Raw genomic sequence first — 21,621 nt, 5'->3', positions numbered from 1 at the left:
GTGGTGGTAACATGGACTTCGTGATGTAAGATCTGGTGGCTTCAGTTTGATGTTTTCCTTCACTAGCAGTCTTGTGCACTTCTCATGGATCATACCACTTTTTCATATTTTCATTGGTCTCATCCACAATTGTCTCTGTTTTTATTTTGAGCGAAACATCAGGCGGGCTACAAGACCATAAGGGTCCATACTGTCAACGTTCTGACCATTTTGTTTTTCTTCATCCTCTAGGGATTGGCTAATAATCAAAGGTGCCCTGTTGATCATAGGTAGAAAGTGGGACAGTGGCGGATAGCCTTTTCCTTTTGATTGCTGCCTTTGTTTGTCTTTGCTGAGGGAGACCGCCATCCCGTATTTTGGAGATTTATACATATTATATCCATCTTCGAGGAGTTCCTCTTTGAAAGAGCATTCTTCTGGAGAATAATTGTACTATAAAGTGAAAATATTTATTAGAACTCACAGACCGTGATAATTTAAACATCTAAAGCCTGATTCATAATGGAAAGTAAAGCAAAAAAAGTGGTAACTTTGCTCCTGGATAAACCATGTTACAATGCAAGGGATGCATGGTTTATTATTTTGCACATCAGGAAAATACTGGCTGTTTTTTTATGTAGCACACAAATACTTGATAGCTTTATTGTTACACTGAAATTTAGAGCTGATCTAGGACATGCCTTACCCCAACTATAAATCTGTCCCTACATTTTAAAATTAACTCCCCCTCCAATGCAGCATGGTTTTGCCCAGGTGCAAAGTTACTCCTTTTTTTTCTTTACATTCGTTAAATGAATCAGGCCAGTAATGTTCACAGGTACACAGATATCAATTAGCAATATAAATAGGCAGACACCGGAAATGAAACATTCGGCTGTATAACATCTGGTGGATTAAATTATTTCGGCCCTTATTCAGAAACTGGAGAAAAATTACTTGCAGTTAATTTGTGTTTGGGCAAATGCACATTTTTATCCATCTTTTGCATATATTCATATACACACACATATACAGCTTCCAGAACTAGTTGGACAGTGACATAATTTCCATAATTTTTGCTCTGTACACCACTACAATGGGTTTGAAAGTAAACAATGGAGATGCAACTGAAGTGCAGACTTACAGCTATAATTCAAGGGTTGTATAAAAATATTGTATGAAACATTTAGGAATCGCAACCGTGTTTATACACAGTCTCCTATTTCCAGGGACTCAAATGTAATTGGACAAATTAACATAATCATAAATAAAATGTTATCTTTTAATACTTTGTTGTGAATCCTTTGCAGGCAATGACTGTCTGAAATTTGGAATCCATGGACATCACCAAATGCTTGTTTTCCTCCTTTGTTATGCTTTGCCAGGCCTTTACTGCAGCTGTCTCCAGTAGTTGTTTGTTCGTGGGTCTTTCTGCCTTTAGTTTTGTTTTTAGCAAGTGAAATGCATGTTCAATTGGGTTGAGATTAGGAGACTGATGCAGCCCTTGGAGAATATTCCATTTCTTTGCCTTAAAAAACTCCTGGGGTGCTTTCACAGTATGTTTTTGGTCATTGTCCATCTGTACTGTAAGGGACCATCCAATCAACTTTGCTGAACTTTGTTGCATCTGAGCAGACAGTATATCATCATCATGATTTATTTATATAGTGTCATTAATTCCGCAGCGCTGTACTGAGAACTCACTCACATCAGTCCCTGCCCCATTGGGGCTTACAGTCTAAATTCCCTAACATACACACAGAATAGGGTCAATTTGATAGCAGCCAATTAACCTACCAGTATGTTTTTTGGAGTGTGGGAGGAAACCGGAGCACCCGGAGGAATCCCACACAAACATGGGGAGAACATACAAACTCCTCACAGATAAGGCCATGTTCGGGAATTGAACTCATGATCCCAGTGCTGTAAGGCAGAAGTGCTAACCACTTAGCCACCATGCTGCCCATTATATACTTCATTGGAAGCCATGCATGCCCATGCTGTGACACTGCCTCCACCGTATTTTACTGATGAAGTGGTATGCTTCAGATCATGAGCCATTCCAAGCCTTCTCCATACCTTTTTCTTCCCATCATTCTGGTAAAGGTTGGTCTTAGTTTCTTCCGTCCAAAAAATGCTGTTCCAGAACTGGGGTGGCTTGGGATGTTTTTTGGCAAAGTTCTAATCTTGCCCTTCGATTCTTGAGGTTGCGAATGGTTTGCACCTTGTGGTGAACCCTCTGTGTTTGCTCTTGTGAAGTCTTCTCTTTATGGCAGACTTGGATAATGATATACCTACTTCCTGGAGAGTGTTCTTTACTTGGCTGGATGTTGTGAAGGGGTTTTTCTTTACCGTGTAAAGGATCCTGTGATCCTCCACCATTTTTTACTTCTGTGGATGTCCAGGCCTTTTTGTGTTGCCGAGCTTACCAGCGCATTATTTTTTTCTCAGAATGTACCAAACTGTTAATTTGGCCACTCATAAGATTCCCGCCAGGGGAGGGCTGGCAAATTTTAGCGCAGTGGGCAAGACTTGACTCAGCAGCCTATTAGGAACATTTTAAAGGAAAAAAAAAAAACAGGTGGCACAGTGACTCAGCCCAAGGAAGCCCATTATGGGACCGCCCCGGTGGGCATATATCCTGCTGCCCCCAGCCCAGCCTGCCCTTGGTTCCTGCTATCTCTCTGATGGATTTTTCTTTTTTTGCAGCCTAAGGATGGTTTGTTTCATTTGCATTGAGAGCTCTTTTCACCGAATGGAGGTTCACTGCAACAGCTTCCAAAGACAAATACCAAACTTGGTTTCAACTCCAGACCTTTTGCCTGCTTAATTTATAAAGAAATAACGAAAGAATTGCCCTCAGCTGTCCATGTAACAACTTTTGAGTCACTTGTCCAATTACTTTTGATCCCTTTGAAAAAGAGGGGGCTACATATTAAACAGCTGTAAATTCTAAACCCTTCCTCCAATTCGGATGTGAATACCCTCAAATTAAAGCTGATGGTCTGCACTTTAGGCCCATATTCATTATATAACTGTAACTTAAATATGTTTTGGTGAACAACTAAAATAACAATAATTGTGTCAGTGTCCAAATATAAATGGACCTATCTGTATAGAGAGAGAGAGGGAATAAAAGAGAGAGGAAGAGAGAGATAGATCCACACTACCGTTTTTAGAATAAATAATATCTGCTTAACCACATTCACATTTAATTTATAAGTGTTGCTGAGTAATATTGGGTCAAAATATTGTGTGCATTTTTAGTAGATTTGGGGATGTCTCTGAAACATGCTGAGTAATATAGGGCCTGCTTATATTGTTATACAACACCTTTCAACAATCCTGTCAGTTAGCAGTGAGCATTTATTTCACTATCCAGGAACCTAGACATTATCAGCTGTATGTTCCATTGAACCAAAGTTCATTCACTCATTCTGACTGAGCCAAAAATAGAGTGCGAGGTGTAAGATTGTGCAAAAGGTAAAAGAAGGTTGAAACAGTAAAGTGGTTTAAAGCATACTTTATCTTTATATCTTATTTTTGTTCCCTGTGGGAATATTGCTGACTAGTGCCATTAACACCTGATGTGCCGGAGAGAAGGTTCAGACATATGAGTAAAGTCATACCACATTGGCCTTAAGTACTCTGTGGTATAGGATGTTACTGATTACAATGAGTTGGATCAGAAGTAATTCCCAGCTGCTGTGCTTTCTTACACAGTACAATGCCTCTAATTCCTGGCCTTAAATAAACTAGTCTATGTCACGTACTGAAGTGTTTTTGTACAAACGTGTTGTTGGACTACAGCTAAAGACTTGTGTTTATTTACAGAAGGGTGCAAAATGCTACAATTCTTGCTGTTGGTTTACTAAAGATGCTCATTCAAAAAGTGCCTAAAAGGATATTGAAATTCTGTCCTAAGAAACAGAGCAGTCCTGTGTTATTTAATGTGAACATTTGTCTTTGTCACATGATTTAACGTCTCCCTGTAACTCAGGTCAATTACTATACATGGTAAACAACATCAATGACTTTATGTGTGCACTGGTATTAAACTTACCGATCCATACAGCGTGCCTTCGCTCCCCATGCAGAGATACCGCGAAGAGTGATAACCTTTAATGACCACTATTCCCCATGCTACCGCTCTGATTTCAAGTAAACCTGGATTTTAAAAATAAAGAAATGTAATTTATTCTAATTAATTCATGAACTAATTTATAAAACTTGGAGGCAATTCATAGAAGTGGAGTAATCATAAGTATTACTTTCGTTTAAAGATCTCATTATAAATGCATAAGGTTCTTTGACTACAATATTTCTCTAGCTGGCAGTAATCCCAGTGTAATAACAGGGAAAAGAGTCCATAAAATGCACTTGAATAATGTAACAACAAAACGTAAAGGATCTGCTATTAACAAGACAAAACACGAAACAATCAGCCACCAGGTTGTCACCTAGACAATGAACGTCTGCCACCTATCACCCTTTGCAACATTTATTTCTGTACTTTACGCATTTGTCAGTTAGAAAAATAATTTTCATCCTTATCTTTTTGTAACAATATTTTAATCGTGCCGTCAGTATCAGTAAACGGAGTGTATTCCGATTAGAGTGCAGCAGGAGTTACAACTAGTAGGTATGTGTATGAAAGAGGGATGTTTTCCACTTACTGTGAGAGCTCTCATGTCTTTCTCCATCCACTCTGCCGTCATCATGTATACTGAGATAGTAGTAGTCCTGTCCATGCTTTCTGGATGTATACAAGCGTCGTAGTCTTATAGTCTCCCCCCAGCCATTGCGCACATGTGGTCCTGCATCAGAAAGTGGCAAAGTGTGAACCTCTAGAACGAGCCACAGGTTCACCAGCGCTACTTGGACAAAGATCTGAGACAATCTCCCCCACATCTTCTCTAGGTTGGAAATTGCAATTTGAGAGCTCAAAGACACACACTGTGACACTAAAGTTACTAGAGACAGACTAAGACAAGCAATGCTTTTTTTGCCTAATTGCCTCAGGGCTGTAGTAAATACAAAGCCAATCCCCTGCCTTTTATAGATCCTTTATCAGCTGTATAGATAAAGAAAAATGCACATTTTCATAGTAAGACTGGACCAGCCCACAATTTTATTGATTAGGATTACATCACTCTTAGAACATTCTCTGAATTGTATGTGCAATTTGTCTCTTCAGTTTCCTTTTATCATTTTTCAGTCTTTATTAAACCATTGTAACTAGTCGTGGTATTGTGGGTTATACCTGTTTCTGCAAGTAGGAATTTCATTTGATATTTGTGAATTGTAATTTGTGGCAAGCACATTTTTTGGGGGGGAAGTGCTGTAAAATACATACCCCTTTTTCTCAAAAATATTAATAACTGACATATCGCTAAACAATGTCATGGAACTGTAATAGCTTGTTGTAAGCTTTGGGCGGCTTTGTTTGTTTGGGTTGCATCCATTCATCCCACCTTGTGATCTCAGCGGCACGTAAGAATCTATGATCCCAATCACAGTCACATTTAAGATGCACCTTCACAGGAGAGCAGCCTATACCTGCAGATAAGTGAACGTGTCCTAAAGGACCCCACATCCAATCTACCTTTACCTGTGGCAGACTATAAAGAAAATACACCCCCACAATCAGTCTACGGTTAATATATGCCAGTATACACTGTGCATGTTTATAATAAAACTACTTACCAGTGTAGCTAGTTTTCACAGTACAGCTACAGTACCTGTTACTCACACAGCACAGATCCACCTTTGCTGACAACAGTAGAGCAGTTTTAGTGAGTGTCACATTTGCTTAAGAGGTAGAACCACAGAACAGGTCAAGGTGCACTGGACCTTCTCTGCTGTTGCATTGGGAAGGGTCATGGAGTTTGTGAAAGCAATAGGATCACTCGTGCCTTGCCAATATGGTGCAGCAACAATAAATAGTATTATTGCACACTGTTTATTTGCTGAATTTTCTACATATATATATATCCAGTGTCTGTTTGGTTACTAGTCTAGACTGTAAAAGAACAAAAATGTTCTTGACATGCCCCCTTTGTACCGTTTGTTTTGTAAAGGACGTTAATTGTATGTTAGTCAGGATGCCTGCTTTAAGAGCAGTGTGGGAAAACTTCACTCAATAAATGTGACCTGGAGCTACAAGTATAAAACACTGCTAGCTCGTGAATGCAGGTGAACTTTCACCGGGTCACAGGTGAGAGCTGAGGAAAGCCATAACATAATAAACAGCTACATTTACATGTTCATCACTTTGGCATTGCATTAGCTCATTTCTTTCTTACTTTTTTTTTTTAATGATGAAGACTTGCGGCACTTACCCAGTCAGCAAAATCGCTCCTCATAGTAGCGAACGTTCCTCTCTTAGTTTGAACCTTTGATGTAAATCCAAATAAAATATACCACGGAAAAATGTTTCATTTTATGTTATGAGATGGCGCAATTGTATTCATAATGGACTAAACAGACAAATATTACATTCATTTTTAATGATGTATTTAAACTCTCTCTTTCATTATATTTACTAAACAATTTCACTTGCTTTTTTTTTTTTTTTTGCATTTGAGCAGCTATAAGTTATAATTGATGGCATGATATAACACCTGAGCTGGAAGAAATACACAGATTGTTGTAAAAGATCAGTCAGAGAAATACTACAGACAGAATCAATGATTTTGACTGTAATAATCTCACTATATTAAGTATTTGTTTTGCTAACAGTGACCACTAGATGGCATGCTGCTATCACAGTTTTAGTACGTCTTGTTGAAAGTATAAAGAATAACCATATAACAGAAAGGCAGATTTTGATAGCAGAGAAAAATATATTTGGTCTTTGAGTGTCTGTTTTGGTTTTGCTCTTTTGCATGTACTTTTTGGGCCTGATTCATTAAGGAAAGTAAAGCAAAAAAATGAGTAAGGGTTCACCTGGACAAAAACCATGTTACAATGCATGGGGTGCAAATTAGTATATTATTTTGTACATAACTTAAATACTGTCTGTTTTTTCATCTAGCACACATACTTGATAGCATTATTTGTATACTAAAAATTAAGTTGATCTAGGACATACCCTACCCCAACTATAAGTCTGCCATCACAATTTAAATTTACCTCCCCCTCCAATGCAACATGGTTTTGCCAAGGTGCAAAGTTACTAATTTTCTTGCTTTACTTTCCTTAATGATTCAGGCCCTTTGTCTTTAAGTTAGAAGTCTCATGGGAGAATAATCTATTTGTTCTATGTAAATGTAAAAGGGAAATTATATCTAATAATTAACATAGTAGAATAATACAAAGTATTACTGATGTTAGTGGATTCCTCACTACAAACGTCAATATAGATGTAAAGATTTACATAAAGAGCGTGATGTGATGTACTTATGTAACCTACTGCTGCATAAAATCATTGTAAAAAAAATGATCACAAATAAGAAAATCCATAAATTTAGATATTCAGGAACAGAAAATGTGTTTAATGCCATTTAATTCTTAGCTAGCTCAAGCGATATATCAAGAAGACAAGGCCGCAATGAATGTGTGTCAAATCTTCAATACAAGTAACAAATGCAACAAATAACACTTGTAGACTCAAGTGAAACATAACACAGGAATTATGACAGAGATGGAATGCAATATGCAACATTCTAACTTTGTCTTATCACAAATAATTTATATTCACCTGTTTCATCTGAGTTTTCTTAATAGCGCGGTAGCGCCCATGTATTTTATAGCTTTAGTTTTTCAAAAGCTGTTTTGCTAAAGCTTAGAATAATCGATTCTGTCACTTTGGAAAACGGAGGGCTAGCAGCCTTTACCTGTGGGGCAAACATGCGCAAGTGGCCCAGGATTTTCTAGCTGCGCAATCTACCAGATAGATTGGCATGATGAAAACATGCAGGCCTGGTTTGTTTATGAGTGTGGTTTTATAGCAATGAAATATATGCAGAAATGTTATGCCAAAGAGCTAAATATTTTTTATACAGTTATTCATGTATTTATTTTTTTATCTATTGTATTGTGACTACAGCACAGAAGTATTCACCTATTAGATTTTTTATTTGGAAATACAGCACCTACCAGTTTTATCTGATTCAATGCAGGGACTATTCTAATGACCTCTGTACAATACAGAAGCATTCTAGTGATTTGTATACAATATACAGAACATTCTAGGGACCTCTGCAATACAGACAACATTCTAGTAACATATACAATACACTGAGATTTCTTGTGACCTCTATAATACAATACAGAGAGCATTCTAGTGACCAATAGACAATATAGAGAGCACACTAGTGACCAATATACATTGCATAGAGAATTCTAGTGACCACTATACAATACAGAGAGCATTTTAGTGGCTGATATACACTACAGAGTGCACCCTAGTGACTGATATATAATACAGAGAGTATTCTAGGGACCTTTATACAATGCAAAGTGCATATTAATAAACAATATACAATAGAGAGAATATTCTTGTGACTGCTATACTTATCTGCTTAGTTCACAACAAACTTTCAGCGCTTTACTAAGGATAAAGTTATAGTGTTCGCTGTTGCGCTAATACATAGCAAAGGATTTGTATACATACGTTATGTCGGTCATTAGTCGGTTGAAACACATGTATTTTATCGATATGACAAAGTATATACAAAAGTCTTTCTGCTGTAAAAATGACTTTGGTAATCTTCCTTGAATGTAGGTAATTCTGTTCTAAATAATTCTGATGTTAGATGTCTCCAGATATGTCCATAATGTACAATATGATGCAGCACGTGCTGTTGTGTTTCAAACTCCCATTATCCCATAAATTGTAAGTTTGCGAGCAGGGTTCTCTTACCTCTCTGTCTGTATGTATTACCCAGTATTGTTTTATCAATGCTTGTTCCCAATTGTAAAGCGCTTTGGAATTTGCTGGCGCTATATAAATGATGATGATGTCATGATACAATCCCAACAGCCCCAATTCATGAAGTGCAAATGTGAAAAAAGTACATGAATGCTATTAGCCACTTACAGTTTAGTGTAAGATTGCAAGCCTGTAGTTTTGTTATTCTGCAGAACTGCAGCACTCCAGTTCATAGTTATATGACTGTGTCTCCTCGATTAGGTTCCCGGCCTCAAGCCCACAATTGTCTTACAGAATTGCAGCCCTTCAGTATTTGATTATATGGCTGTGTCTCCTCTGTGGAAGTGGAGATAGCCACCCTGGATTGCCCATGCAAGGAAACGGCTTGGTGTTAGAAACAAATATTTATTGTATAAAAATAATAATACCAGTTACTGAACAATTCAGTGGTTTCATTGTCTCTGTATACAGTTGCAGCGGATCTTGTCCGCTGTTGCGGTGTCTGATAATATCAATTTAAAACAAAAATACATTTAGCATTAAAATCTCAAGCGTAATGTATACAGTAGTGATCTCTATAGCTCAACGCGTTTCATTCAGTCCTGGAACTTTATCAAGAGCAATGCTGTGCTGCCGATATTCAGTCTTCAAATAGTCCTCAATTAACCGCTTAATTGCTCACCTAAGTAATATATCTATGTTAGTGATTGTAATGTTAACACACTCCAATTCCTCTTTATCTAATTATATCTTTATTCAAATGATATTGTGTTCATAACCTAATATATCTGGATATTTATATTGAATTGTAATTTTTAAATATGGTTCCACGCTTACTGATTCTCGCTGTTATATGGTTCTTCTAGCGTGTATAGTGATCTCTTCATACTAATTCAGTGTAAATCGCATGTGTGGTATATGGAATAATGTTTGATTACTTCGAATCACATTATTCCCATATGTTAGTAATGAAATGGGTCACTTACTAGAACCCATTTCCGATAATAGTTAATGTACCCTTACTTGTATTGTAAAATAATCGTATATATCGTATATATATATATCCTTCCGTTATTCATTCATTTGTTGCAATAGCGTATATAATAATGCCATTTGGTTTTTTTAATGGCCCCTGTTAAAAAAACTATTCTTCCAGTTATATTGGCCAATGGTAAATATGAGGTTATTAAACTGTGCAAAGCACATACATTGGTGAATCTCAGTGCACTTGGATTGGCCGTGTCTTAATTTCCGCAATGTATTCTCTATTAGATCTCGGATAGGTGTAGATTACAATGCTTCTCCAAGATAGTTTTCATTTTTTTTATTACAACTAATATATATATATATATATATATATAATCTTAATCAATTCTTCTCGATTCATGACTCATTATATTCACGTATTGCCCTCTACCATTATAATTGTAACAGACCTGCCTACTCATCCTAACACATAATTGTTTGTACAATGTAGAGTAATTCTGCTGTGTCACAGCCCATAAAGTGAAATCTTTCATTCTAAGCCATATAACACCACAAGCTTGGTACTAATTTGTTAATACAAAAGGCATTCTTGCAACCACTAGTCAAACACAATGCATATTAGTGACCCTCAAATCTCTGATGGCTTCAAAATATAGGCCAAGTAAATATCTGATGGTGTTATAGTGCAGACCCCTAAAATCACTGGTGGCTTTATAACACCATAAATCACTGGTGGCTTTATAATGCAGTCCACCCCCTAATGGCTGTTGGTGCAAAATGCAGACCCCAGATCTTTGGTGGCAACATAATGCAGTCCCACTTCCCAAATATCTGTTGGTGATAAAACGCAAACCCCTGACTTCTGGTGGTGCCCCCATTGAATTGCTTACCCTTTCTGTGGTCCCAATGTGTGGCTCTGTGGAGAGGTTTGACAGCTTCCTGTAGTCTGATTTATGGATATTTGCAGCCATTCACTAATAAGTGTGTGGATATCTCCAATCACTCTGATTGGTTAATGGTTAGTGTGATCCACCAATCAGTGTGCTAAGAACTGTCTTCTCAGTATGACAGACGTTAGCTTTCGGCCGAGAGGCAAGCAGAGGATGCTGTCCAGCCGTGTGTTTAAAACACAAGCAGAATGCCAATGGGACATCCTCTGTCTGTCTCTCGAGCCTCAGATAGCCTTGCTCAAAAATGCCCTCTTGTCCCCCACCCAGTCCGCCCATACTGGGAACTTAAATGCAGCTGGCCTTCAGTTGTAACACACTACAGATTTTGAAAACAAAACCGTTATATTAACTCATGTGACATGAATAAAGCCAACATGGCAAGCAGTGGCATTCATGAACACTACGTTGTAGTTCTTCCACTTTATATGCTATATACAACTCTTTTCATGCTTTTTTGTTTTCTTATTTTAGAATTGTCAGTTTCTGCAGCATTTTATTTGAAAAAAACAAACATTCTTTTAATCGAAATCTCCAAAACTGATACTGATCCAACAATGTAGCAAAAAAACCAGATTCATTTTAATGCAAAATAAAGTGCTTCATTGTGAAGTAGCCTTTTAAAATAATCAATGTTGATGAATATTCATAGGGCTTGACACACGCAGCTTTGGTGACCTGAAGAGCGTTGACTCTAACTGCTGTTTGCAGAACATTCTTGTTGCTCACGGACTGGTCATAGAGAAGGTGAGGCTACTGCTATTTGCAGAGTCATTTTAGGATATGACTTTGACATTTCAGCTTCGATCTGAAAATCTGATGTAGGTGAGAGGTAAAAGTGTAACCTAGTGTAGTAACAAGATTATAATGTTATTTATTATTTGCATAATACCACCATATTCCACATATTATACAGAGAATATTTGTCATACACATCAGTCCCTGCCTCTTTGGAGCTTACAATTTAAATTCCCTATCACACAAACAGCCTATAGTTTAGCTGCCAATTAATCTACTAGTATGTTTCTGGAGTTTGGGAGGAAACCCATGTAGTACGTGCAAACTCATCGGGAATCAAACCCATGACCCATCAATGTGAGTCAGCAATGCTGACCACAGTGCCACCATGCTGCTTATTTAATTTATTAACACACCTGCGGCCCCTTCAAACCATATTTAGAAGGCAAGCAAGACACTCCCATGTGTAACTTAGAGTTTAGAAAAGCTGTGGTAACACCAACCTGGTCCTAACCCTTTACCCCAATTCAACCCCAGAATAGAAGCTGTCTCCTAACTTTGATAGCCATTTTAGGAAAGAGTTCTTAAAAGATCCCACTGGCTCCGAAAGATTATACTGACGGGCTACCTTACTTTGTCCACCTCAGCCTAAAGTGAAAACCATGATCCTAACGCTAATGAATTTTTTTTTAAAAAAAGTGATTACTATTGAAAATGATAGTTGGTATGCTCAATTCTACACTTTACCTGTGACATATTAAGTACGTTTTTTTTAACTTATCACTGTTTTGAAACTATTTTTGAAAAAACAGCCACTGTGTCCACAGCTGTATGTAGAGAGATTGTCACGGGCACTAGGAGTCTTTACCCAGGGATCACCAGGTGGTAGGCTTACCAGAGCAATGTAGATGGTAATAGGGTACTCTGGTAGCTGGGTGATCACGGAACAGGAAACAGCAGATGATGGGATGCTCAGGAAAGTCTATGACTAGCAGCACTGGTAATATGGAGGTAATAGTACACGAGGAACTGTAGGACAAGGACACATGAAGGTAGTCAGTGGTCTGCGATAGCAAGTTGTACCACTGCTATAATGAGGGGGAATGTCCAACAGAAACGAGGAGGTGATGAGAGTCAGCGGTCTGCGGATAGCAAGTGGTACCGCTGTCTGAGTGAAGGAATGGAATCCAAGTGGAGGTATCCGGGGAGTCAGTGGTCTGCGATAGCAAGTTGTACCACTGCTATGTGAGAGGATACTGGAACAGGTGATACCGGAAACAGGGATCAGTGGTCTGCTACTAGCAAGTTGTACCACTGAATATATATGTGAGGAGGTGCACGGGGAGAGACTGCAACACAGGATATACACAGGCACCTTATACACGATCCACAGTAACATGCACAATATATATAAATGACTGAACAGATCTGCAAATATAGAAAGTCTCTTGAAGTAGTCCAGCACAAGTTAACACAGTCAATGATGGCAATAGACTCAGCGGATAGCAGACTCCAGAGGAGAACCAACACAGTCCAGCAAGGTATGCAATACACCAGCACAGTCAATGAAAGGTATGCATACCGTGGTTCAGAAGCAGGCAGTCAGATAGGAGTGCAGCGATACCTGAGCGGCAGGAGGCCGGCTGGATGAGAAGTCCCAGAATAGATGAGGCAGCGGTCTAGTAGGTGCAGCGCACAGATAAGTAGACCAACAGGGACACGAATCCACAGGAATCAGTAACACGTGGAACTGGACTCAAGGAGGACCCAGGAGAGTGGAGATGATCCAGCAGAGGAGTAGTTGATGAGATATAAATCCAATGCTGACAGGAGGGTAGACCAGCGGGACACGTGAAGACGTGGAGAGCGGGTCAGCAGAAGATGGGTGATAGCGCGGTCAGCAGCAGCAGGACTCTGCGGTACCCGGAGGTAACCAGTAGCAACCAATAGGTGTCAGTAGCGATGGAACACGGGAGAGCAGAGTAGGCCAGGAGCTGTTGATCACGGAGAGTAGCGAATGGCAATGAGAGCAGCAGTCTCGAGGAAACACAGGAGAGCTGAGGAGAGACTGCAGTGCACAGGGGCAGCGGATAGGAATCAGCTAACTTGTCACGATGATGAACACAGGCGAGTTGTAGGCTGGAGGCTGTAGTGCACGGAAGCAGCGGATAGACATCAGCTAACAGTCACGATGATGAACACAGGCGAGTTGTAGGCTGGAGGCTGTAGTGCACGGAAGCAGCGGATAGACATCAGCTAACAGTCACGATAATGAACACAGGCGAGTTGTAGGCTGGAAGCTGTAGTGCACGGAGGCAGCGGATAGGAATCAGCTCACGGACTTGATGAGGAACAGGTGAGTGGATGTAAAGTAAAGGCTGGAGTGCACGGAGGCAGCGGGTAGGAACTAGCAAACAGTCACAGAGAAATACAATAGCGTGATGTGGACTAGAGGACTGTAGTGCACGGAGGCAGCGGATAGGAATCAGCAAACAGTCACAATGATATGGAATAGCGGTGAAGTGGTTTGGAAGACTGTAGCGCACGGAGGCAGCGGATAGGAATCAGCAAACAGTCACGATGATACAGTTGATGGTAGAAGTGGTATGGGGACCACAGTAGTAGAAGTGGTTTGGAAACCACAGGGGTAGAAGTGGTTTGGAAACCACAGGAATCAGCAGCGCTGAAAACACGAGGAATACAGGAACACCTTCAGAGACTCATAGGGAATGAGACTCCAAGATCAGGCAACGTGGTGTTGACCACAGGTGCTTAATATAGGGAGTGTTGCCTGATCTGCCAATTGAGTTAAAGGGACATACACTGAAGTATAGGAAAGGGCTGCGCATGCGCAGACCCTCAGGATGGAGGACGGCCACGGTTCCTAAATGTCCGAGAAGAGGCACTCACGGTCCGGTGAGTGACAGAGATCTACCGCTTAGCCATATTCTTTCTATAGCCATCAATGGCAACAATGACATCTGCAGGCTGAAAGCAGGTACTGCACGCTATTACAAACGGAAAATCACACCTATAAATGTAATAACAAAAATATGCATGTTTTGTATTAGATTATATTTCAAAGTTCAAGAATCTTTTATTTCAAACATATCTAAAGTTGAACTTCCCCTTTAACGTAGATCTATACATTAAAATATTGAAACACATTTCAAAACAGACATCTGTTGAATCATTTGAAACTGATACATAGTTAAATATGTTAAGTTATATCAGTTCTACTGTCTTAGTCTGTGCTGAATAAAGGCTGTGATAATCTGTCTGAAAATAAAAAAGTATTATGTTATACATACTTAGATCAAATGCATTATATGGACAACGGGCCTGATTCATTAAGGATCCTAACTTGAGAAACTTAGCACACAAATACATGATAGCTTATTTGTACACTGAAATTTAAAGTTGATATTTGTGTGCTACATGAAAAAACAGTCAGTTTTTAACTTATGTGCAAAACAGAATACTAATTTTCATCCCTTGCATTGTAACATGGTTTTGTCCAGGAGACTTAAATAAGAAGTTTCTCAAGTTAAGATCCTTAATGAATCAAGCCCAACATTTTGAAAATGTAATGCTATGTTTAATATTTTGCAACACATAATTCAGTATTTTTGCGAGTTAATGGTCATTAACTAAGCAATGGAGTATATAAGAAACACATAATTAAAATTTAAACCTCAGTCAATGAAAAGTCAATGAAAAATGCTTTTGTAACATTGCAGAAGTTAGCAAACATGGTAAAGACATTTGGCTGCTTTACTGCCGAAAGTAACGTTAATTGTGCGCATTACTACCGTTAGTACAGTAATCTTTGCCCATGGCTCAGAGCCGCAAGCAGAAATCTGCGTTAAAATTTCCGTAGTTTTGCAGTAACGCGGCCAATTGAATTCCCCCCATAGAATTGGCTCCCGGTACCGTATTTTCAAATATTTTAAATTGCAATAATTTCTATTATGATTTTTAATTACCATAGAATCTATAGGATTGCATCATACGTACCTGTTACCAATGTATACTTACAATAGACAAAATAGTTTTTGCTTAGCCTCATGAGAAATTTAAACATCAAAGAAATAAAAATTATATGCAGAAAGCTAAAATGTATATAAAGCAAATAGAGGATTATTTCTGGTTAGTAGGGTGCACATTACTTGCTTTTTCCATGTGACGTTATTTTTGTATATCATGTTGTTTTGTGGAGCCAACGGCAGAGCTATAGACTCATCCTGATCAGAGTGAGCTGGATTTAGTAAGGGCAAAGGTTACATAAAACAGTCTTACTTGGCAGATCAAGCGACCTTATTAGCACTAATTAGAACTTACAAATGAAGGCAAACCGATTAGTGACAGAGTTTGTTCCAGGCAGTTAATACATTTTCTCCTATATTATATATTGTACAATGTAAAACAGTATACTTCAGACATTACAGAGGAGCTCCTGGGGTCAGCTATGGGGGTGCGTGATGATGAAATCCCTACATCATGGCCCTGCACAATGCCACTAGTCACGTCCTCTAAACACCATCCTGCCCACTGCACTAGGAAAGAGGTAGGAATCCAGGAGTGTGCACTCCCAGAATCTGGGTGTCTCCCGAACATTTCGGGAGAGTATGCTCTTCCAGCAATCTACACATACAACCTTATAGTAAGCATTTTTATTTACACCTGACTGGACAAATACCTCTTTACATTTACACAGTATGTGCCACCCACGAGTCACCCAAAATTCCCCCTGAACTGTTATATCAAACCCACATTTTATAAAACCGCTCCCACATTCAGTTAGGCCTCAGTGGGTCTGGGAATTGAGACATTTCCACCAATATCAAAACTGCTGAAAGTTATGGAAAGGTGAGAAGCGAAAACAGATCTTCCAAGCTGCCGAAAGTTACAGGGTTAATGGAATCATCTCCTAATGTCATGTTTTGCGAGTCCTGATACCAGAAATCTATAGATATATTATTGTGTAATATGTATTATTAGGAAGCTTGTGCAAAAACATAACTGTAATTTAAACATATATCTTAACAGACAACACATAACAAAATATATGTTTACATTTAATGTGTATTACAGCTGTATAGTTTATTTTATAGTGACCTTATTGCATGCCAGCATGGTGTTAGCATTATTTTGGGTAAATGAATATTTGTGAGTATTAGTCAGTGGCGATTCCGGGAGAGGGGGGGGAGGTTTATCGGGGCGATCGCCCCCCCTTGCAGGGGCTTGCTGCCGGTGGCTGCACACTATGTGCAGTTCCGTTCGACAGTGACAGGCAGGGACAATGTGCTGCCCGGCCGCTCTGATTGTGTTTTAAACACAATCAGAGCATCCGGGCAGCACACTGTCCCTACCTGTCACGGCTGAACGGAACTGCACATAGTGTGCAGCCGCCGGCAGCCTCAGATGTCAAAAAGGGGGCGGGGCCTAAATCGCCCCTGGTATTAGTAGGAGTGAGCAGCCATGTACTGGCAGGAGCATGCTCACTGTGCTCCTGAGAAACATTCTGTGACATCATCACTCTGCCAGCTTTCAGTACATTGGCTCTGAACCATCACATGAGCTCAGTGTGACCAAAACATCTACCTGCACCAGCAGCCAATCTATAACACAGAGAGAGGGAGTAGCCTAGTTCTATCACTGATTTTTCTCATGAACGGTATGTTTGTTATTAGCATAAATGTACATTGCAGTTAGATTTAACCATAAAGTTAGATTTTTCAAAATGTCCTGACAGGTCCGCTTTAATGGCAACAGTGATTAAAACACGTATTAACATTTTCCATCAATAGCAATCATCTTACTTAAAAAAAATACAGTTTTTTAATAATACAAAAAGATTAGATTTGAATTGTAAAGAAAACTACATAAGTCATATAGGTTTATTAGCTTCTGCTTGTTTTATTCACAAATATTCCACATACAATAGTGTTTAAACAACATACAGTTTTAATAAGAAATAAAAAAAGTTACACAACCCCCCAGTAACTAGTACAACTATGTCCCTTCAGCGGGAGAATTAACCCTTTCCACAGCTCTATGCAGGTGAATATCTCACAAATGTGAGGGATATAGTGCATAGGACCTCCGCCATTGTCGTAGTTAGGCGGACTGAGTTTATCTGCCTAATTTTATTTGTCTTTAATGTATAATTGGTGTGAGTAAAACGAGATGTTTGTGTGAACTTTAAGCTAGGAGCTGTTTAGCAAACATGCCTATTAAATTCAAAACAATAGAACAATAATAAACATAAAAACCTTGTTTGGTCACTTCTGTGGTTAGAACTTTGATCGCTTACACACTGAAATAGCTGTGTGAACAAGCGACCTGCCCATTCATACAGGCCTCCCTGCTCAGTGTCAGGGTCAATGTGGGGACCAGCGAAGCTCCTTGTCTTTAAGCAAGTACAGGCTACATGGGAAAACACCAATCTATAGAATTTACAGCATGTTGGTCACTTGTCATCAGCTTGAGACCCCTAACTGATCTTATCTTTCGTAGCATGATTGCTAGTCATTTGTTTGGTGTGTAATTTGTCTCATGGAGTGATTAGGTTAAATGCCGACATCTCTGCCAGAATTTTCCACTGTCTCACAGCTCATTAGAATCAATTGACATAAAACGCGAGCTTCCTTTGTACACAGCGGCCTGACAGAGTATGGGAAAATCGTACTTTTGTTTTATGACCTTTTTGGACATTTTTAAACCGCTAGCCACGAACACATTGTACTGAGATACTTGGAAGCACTCATCCAAATAATCTATATTGTACTTAGGGCTTTGTTTATTTCCTGCCCGTGTTCAATATGTTCAAAGAACTGCAAAATAGCCCAGAGAAATGCCTCTCAAAAATATTATAGACGTTTCACATATGGAAATATGGTACATGAAAGTTATTGTATATATTTAAACATTTTGAGGTGTAACCATAATATCATTTTGCTGAAAATGACATTAAAACAGCACAATTTATTTCTGAAAACTTGGCAAGAAAATCACCCTCTGTCTTAAAATTGTCAGTGACTGTATCTCTGTATATGTTATAAGGAAGTAAAGAAGACAGGGAAAAGAGATCATAGTCATTGCTTAATGGGCACACACTATCCAAATAGTGAGTGGGTTAGCTAAACACTCCTAGTAGGAGGGGAATCTGTACCTTGCACTATACATCCATACCGGACGTTAATCCGGAAAGTCGTGTGAGAATTCTGACCTCATGTATAAAGTATGGCTTAGTACTTTGTGCCAAGAGATAATAATAATATTTCATGTCAGGATGGAAAAAAATAGGATGGAAAAAATACAATATAGATTATTTGTGATGAGCAATAAATGACAGCAGTCAGGGGGATGGATTATTAGTTGAGCTTCGGGACACAAGTGTGTTTAAGACCCATTAAAAATGCATGTGAAAATAATTGCAGTTTTGTGTCTTTTTTTTCCCCCCAACACATTTTTTTAAGAATACGTCTACCACTTTTTTTTTTTTAAACTTTTTATTAGAAACATCTTTTTTCAATAAAAAGGAGCATTACAGACTATTGAGAGGTTAATCAGAAATAGATAACACGTGTTTACATGCAGCAGAACGCAAAAACACTCTCATAGCTTTTTGTATTCGTAAGACAATTGTATATTTTACTAGCATTGTAAAGATGTTGTTTTTAATATCTTAGAATTGTAGGGTATAGAGGGGGGGCGGTGTAATGGGTGGGAGGGGGACATGTGGGGGGGTGTGTTAAATTAAGAATTCACGCATCAAATAAAAAAGATATATACTTGCTTAGAAATACCATTCCATATTCGGATATCACTAAAACTGGAGTGGAGTTTGATTATGGTACAAAGCCCATGCGGACCAGACCTTGTAAAAGGAGAGGGAGGAGCCTCTCAGCACGCTAGTAATGTGTTCCATCTGGTAAGTGTGCCAAATCCGGCTACAGACCATCTGAAGTGTTGGTGGTGTAGAGTTCTTCCAAGAGGCCGCTATCTGACATGTGGCAGCGCTGATGATGTGTCTAAGAAGTTTGTGTTCAGATGTGGTGAGGTTTGGAAGAGGTAGTGGAAGTAGAATGTGCTTAGGCTCAGGTGGTATGTGAGTGTCTAGAATTGTTGAAGCTAATGCAAGGACTGCTATCCAGTATGGGCGGATCCCGGGACAGTCCCACCATATATGCATAAAAGTTCCCGTTTGACCACAGTTTCTCCAGCATCCAGCGCTGGTCTGTGGGTATATTTTTTGTAGTCTCGAGGGGACATAATACCACCTGTGCAATAGTTTGTTAGCATTTTCTTTTGACATTTATAGAACAACGGGCTGTACATTCATAAATATCCGACCAATCTTCCTGGTCTAGTACAACCCCCAGGTCCGCCTCCCACTGCGTCTGAAAGCGATCCTTAACAGACGGAGTGGCGGGGAGCAAGGCATTATAGAGAATGGATATAAGACCTTTGGAGGTTGGGCCCGAAAGGCACAAGTTCTCAAATGTGGTGGGTGGTCTGGAAGAGAGTTGGGCTTTAACCGCTTGATGATAATGCCTAATCTGAAGATACTGGTGGGACTGTCCCGGAACAAAACCACACCATTCTGCCAACTCTCTCTGAGAATTGTGGAAATATTGTTGTCTTAGTTATATGGTTAAGTAACAGCAGTTTGCCCTGACCTGCCCATTTTGTGTACATGGAGCGAGACAATCCGGGCGTAAAAGCAGGGTTAGACCATAAGGGTATCACAATCGAGGGAGCAGGAGAGAGGGATGCTAAACGGTTGCATCTAGACCAGATCGAGAGAGATAGGGCCAGGACTGGATGCGCTCGAATAGAGGCTGGACGCTGTGCGGCTGATAGCCAGAGAACAGAGCAAATCGGTGAACCAGCCAGTATATCTGACTCTATGTCCACCCATATCCTAGTTCCAGGGGGAGAGTGCCATTGTACACACTGGGCCAGCCGCGCAGCGTAGTAGTAGTTGCGTATGTTAGGAATGCCGAGACCGCCCGCTGTGGGAGAGTGTTGTAAAATGCGAGCAGAGATCCTGGGCCTCTTGTTTGACCATATAAACTGCATTATAAGGGTTTGTAACATTTTCAAGACTGAGGAGGGGACCCTAATAGGGAGAGTGTGGAAGAGGTATAATAACCTTGGGAGCAAATTCATTTTCACTGACGTTATCCGTCCAACCCAAGATATCATGAGTTTATCCCATGCTTTTAGATCTTTTTTTATACATGCTATGAGAGGGGGATAGTTAGCTTGGTAGATTACCACTTTTTTTTTTTATTGAAATAGGTAACACAAGTGCTTTTCTATATATTACAATTGGTTAGATACACTGAAGCAGAGTGTGCCTACTTTATTATCTACATGAGGAGGTGCCCCCACCACCACAGCATCTGTATGATATCAGCAGGTGAAATCACCACAGCTGGAAGCTATTATTGATTTCAAAACAGGAGATGATGTGTCTCTATGGGGCTAGAGATCTGCATTTGATTCTTCTCCCACTGGAGAAAATAGTTTGCAGTTACAGGTAGTGTTAGATACACTCTGCTAGAGGGTGTGTCTAAGTATGGTAACAGATTTTATTATTATAGTTTATATGGTGCCACCAGGGGCGGACCTAGACTTCATTTTTAAGGTGGCGATTTAGCATAGTCACGCCCCCTTCATTCTGATTTGGTGCCCAGTTGGCACCACCCCTTCTCCCAATTGACCCCACCCCCTTTGATGGGCATCTTGGCAATTTAAAGGGTATGATTGTGCTATGGGGGGATTGGGGATTGCCCCGATCGCCCCCACTGGATCCACCTCTAAGTGCCACACAAAATGAACACACAGTGCCATACAGTGGGGAATTGGGATAGTACATAAAATGTAGGGGACCGGCAAGAAAATACAAGACAAGCGTAGGCGAACGTTCAAGAAGCATAAATGCAATAACACCAAGAAATGATGTGTGATATGAAAGATATAATAGGCAAGGTACAGAACAAAGTATAGTACAGATCATGCAAGAGGCATAATACAAGGACATGCAGATAGATGAGGTGAAAGCATACAAGACAGAAGGAAAGA

At 39.5% G+C, this 21,621-nt stretch overlaps 1 protein-coding gene and 1 long non-coding RNA gene across 3 annotated transcripts in view; one reads left to right on the top strand and one right to left on the bottom strand.

Moving 5' to 3' along the window:
- The window catches only part of LOC142103911 (uncharacterized), a 280,023-nt gene that overhangs the window by 25,443 nt on the left and 232,959 nt on the right, over nucleotides 1–21,621 (top strand). The window lies entirely within an intron of this gene.
- Nucleotides 142–4,890, bottom strand: FGF19 (fibroblast growth factor 19). The gene is made up of 3 exons (XM_075188492.1): nucleotides 4,656–4,890; nucleotides 4,043–4,146; nucleotides 142–432 (listed from the first exon to the last, which is right to left on the bottom strand). Exons 1-3 carry the CDS (start codon nucleotides 4,888–4,890, stop codon nucleotides 142–144), a joined length of 630 nt encoding a protein of 209 aa, XP_075044593.1.

Source organism: Mixophyes fleayi, chromosome 10 (assembly GCF_038048845.1).
Source record: "Mixophyes fleayi isolate aMixFle1 chromosome 10, aMixFle1.hap1, whole genome shotgun sequence".
Classification (NCBI taxonomy): Eukaryota; Metazoa; Chordata; class Amphibia; order Anura; family Limnodynastidae; genus Mixophyes; species Mixophyes fleayi.
This window is presented reverse-complemented; position numbering and strand designations above follow the sequence as displayed.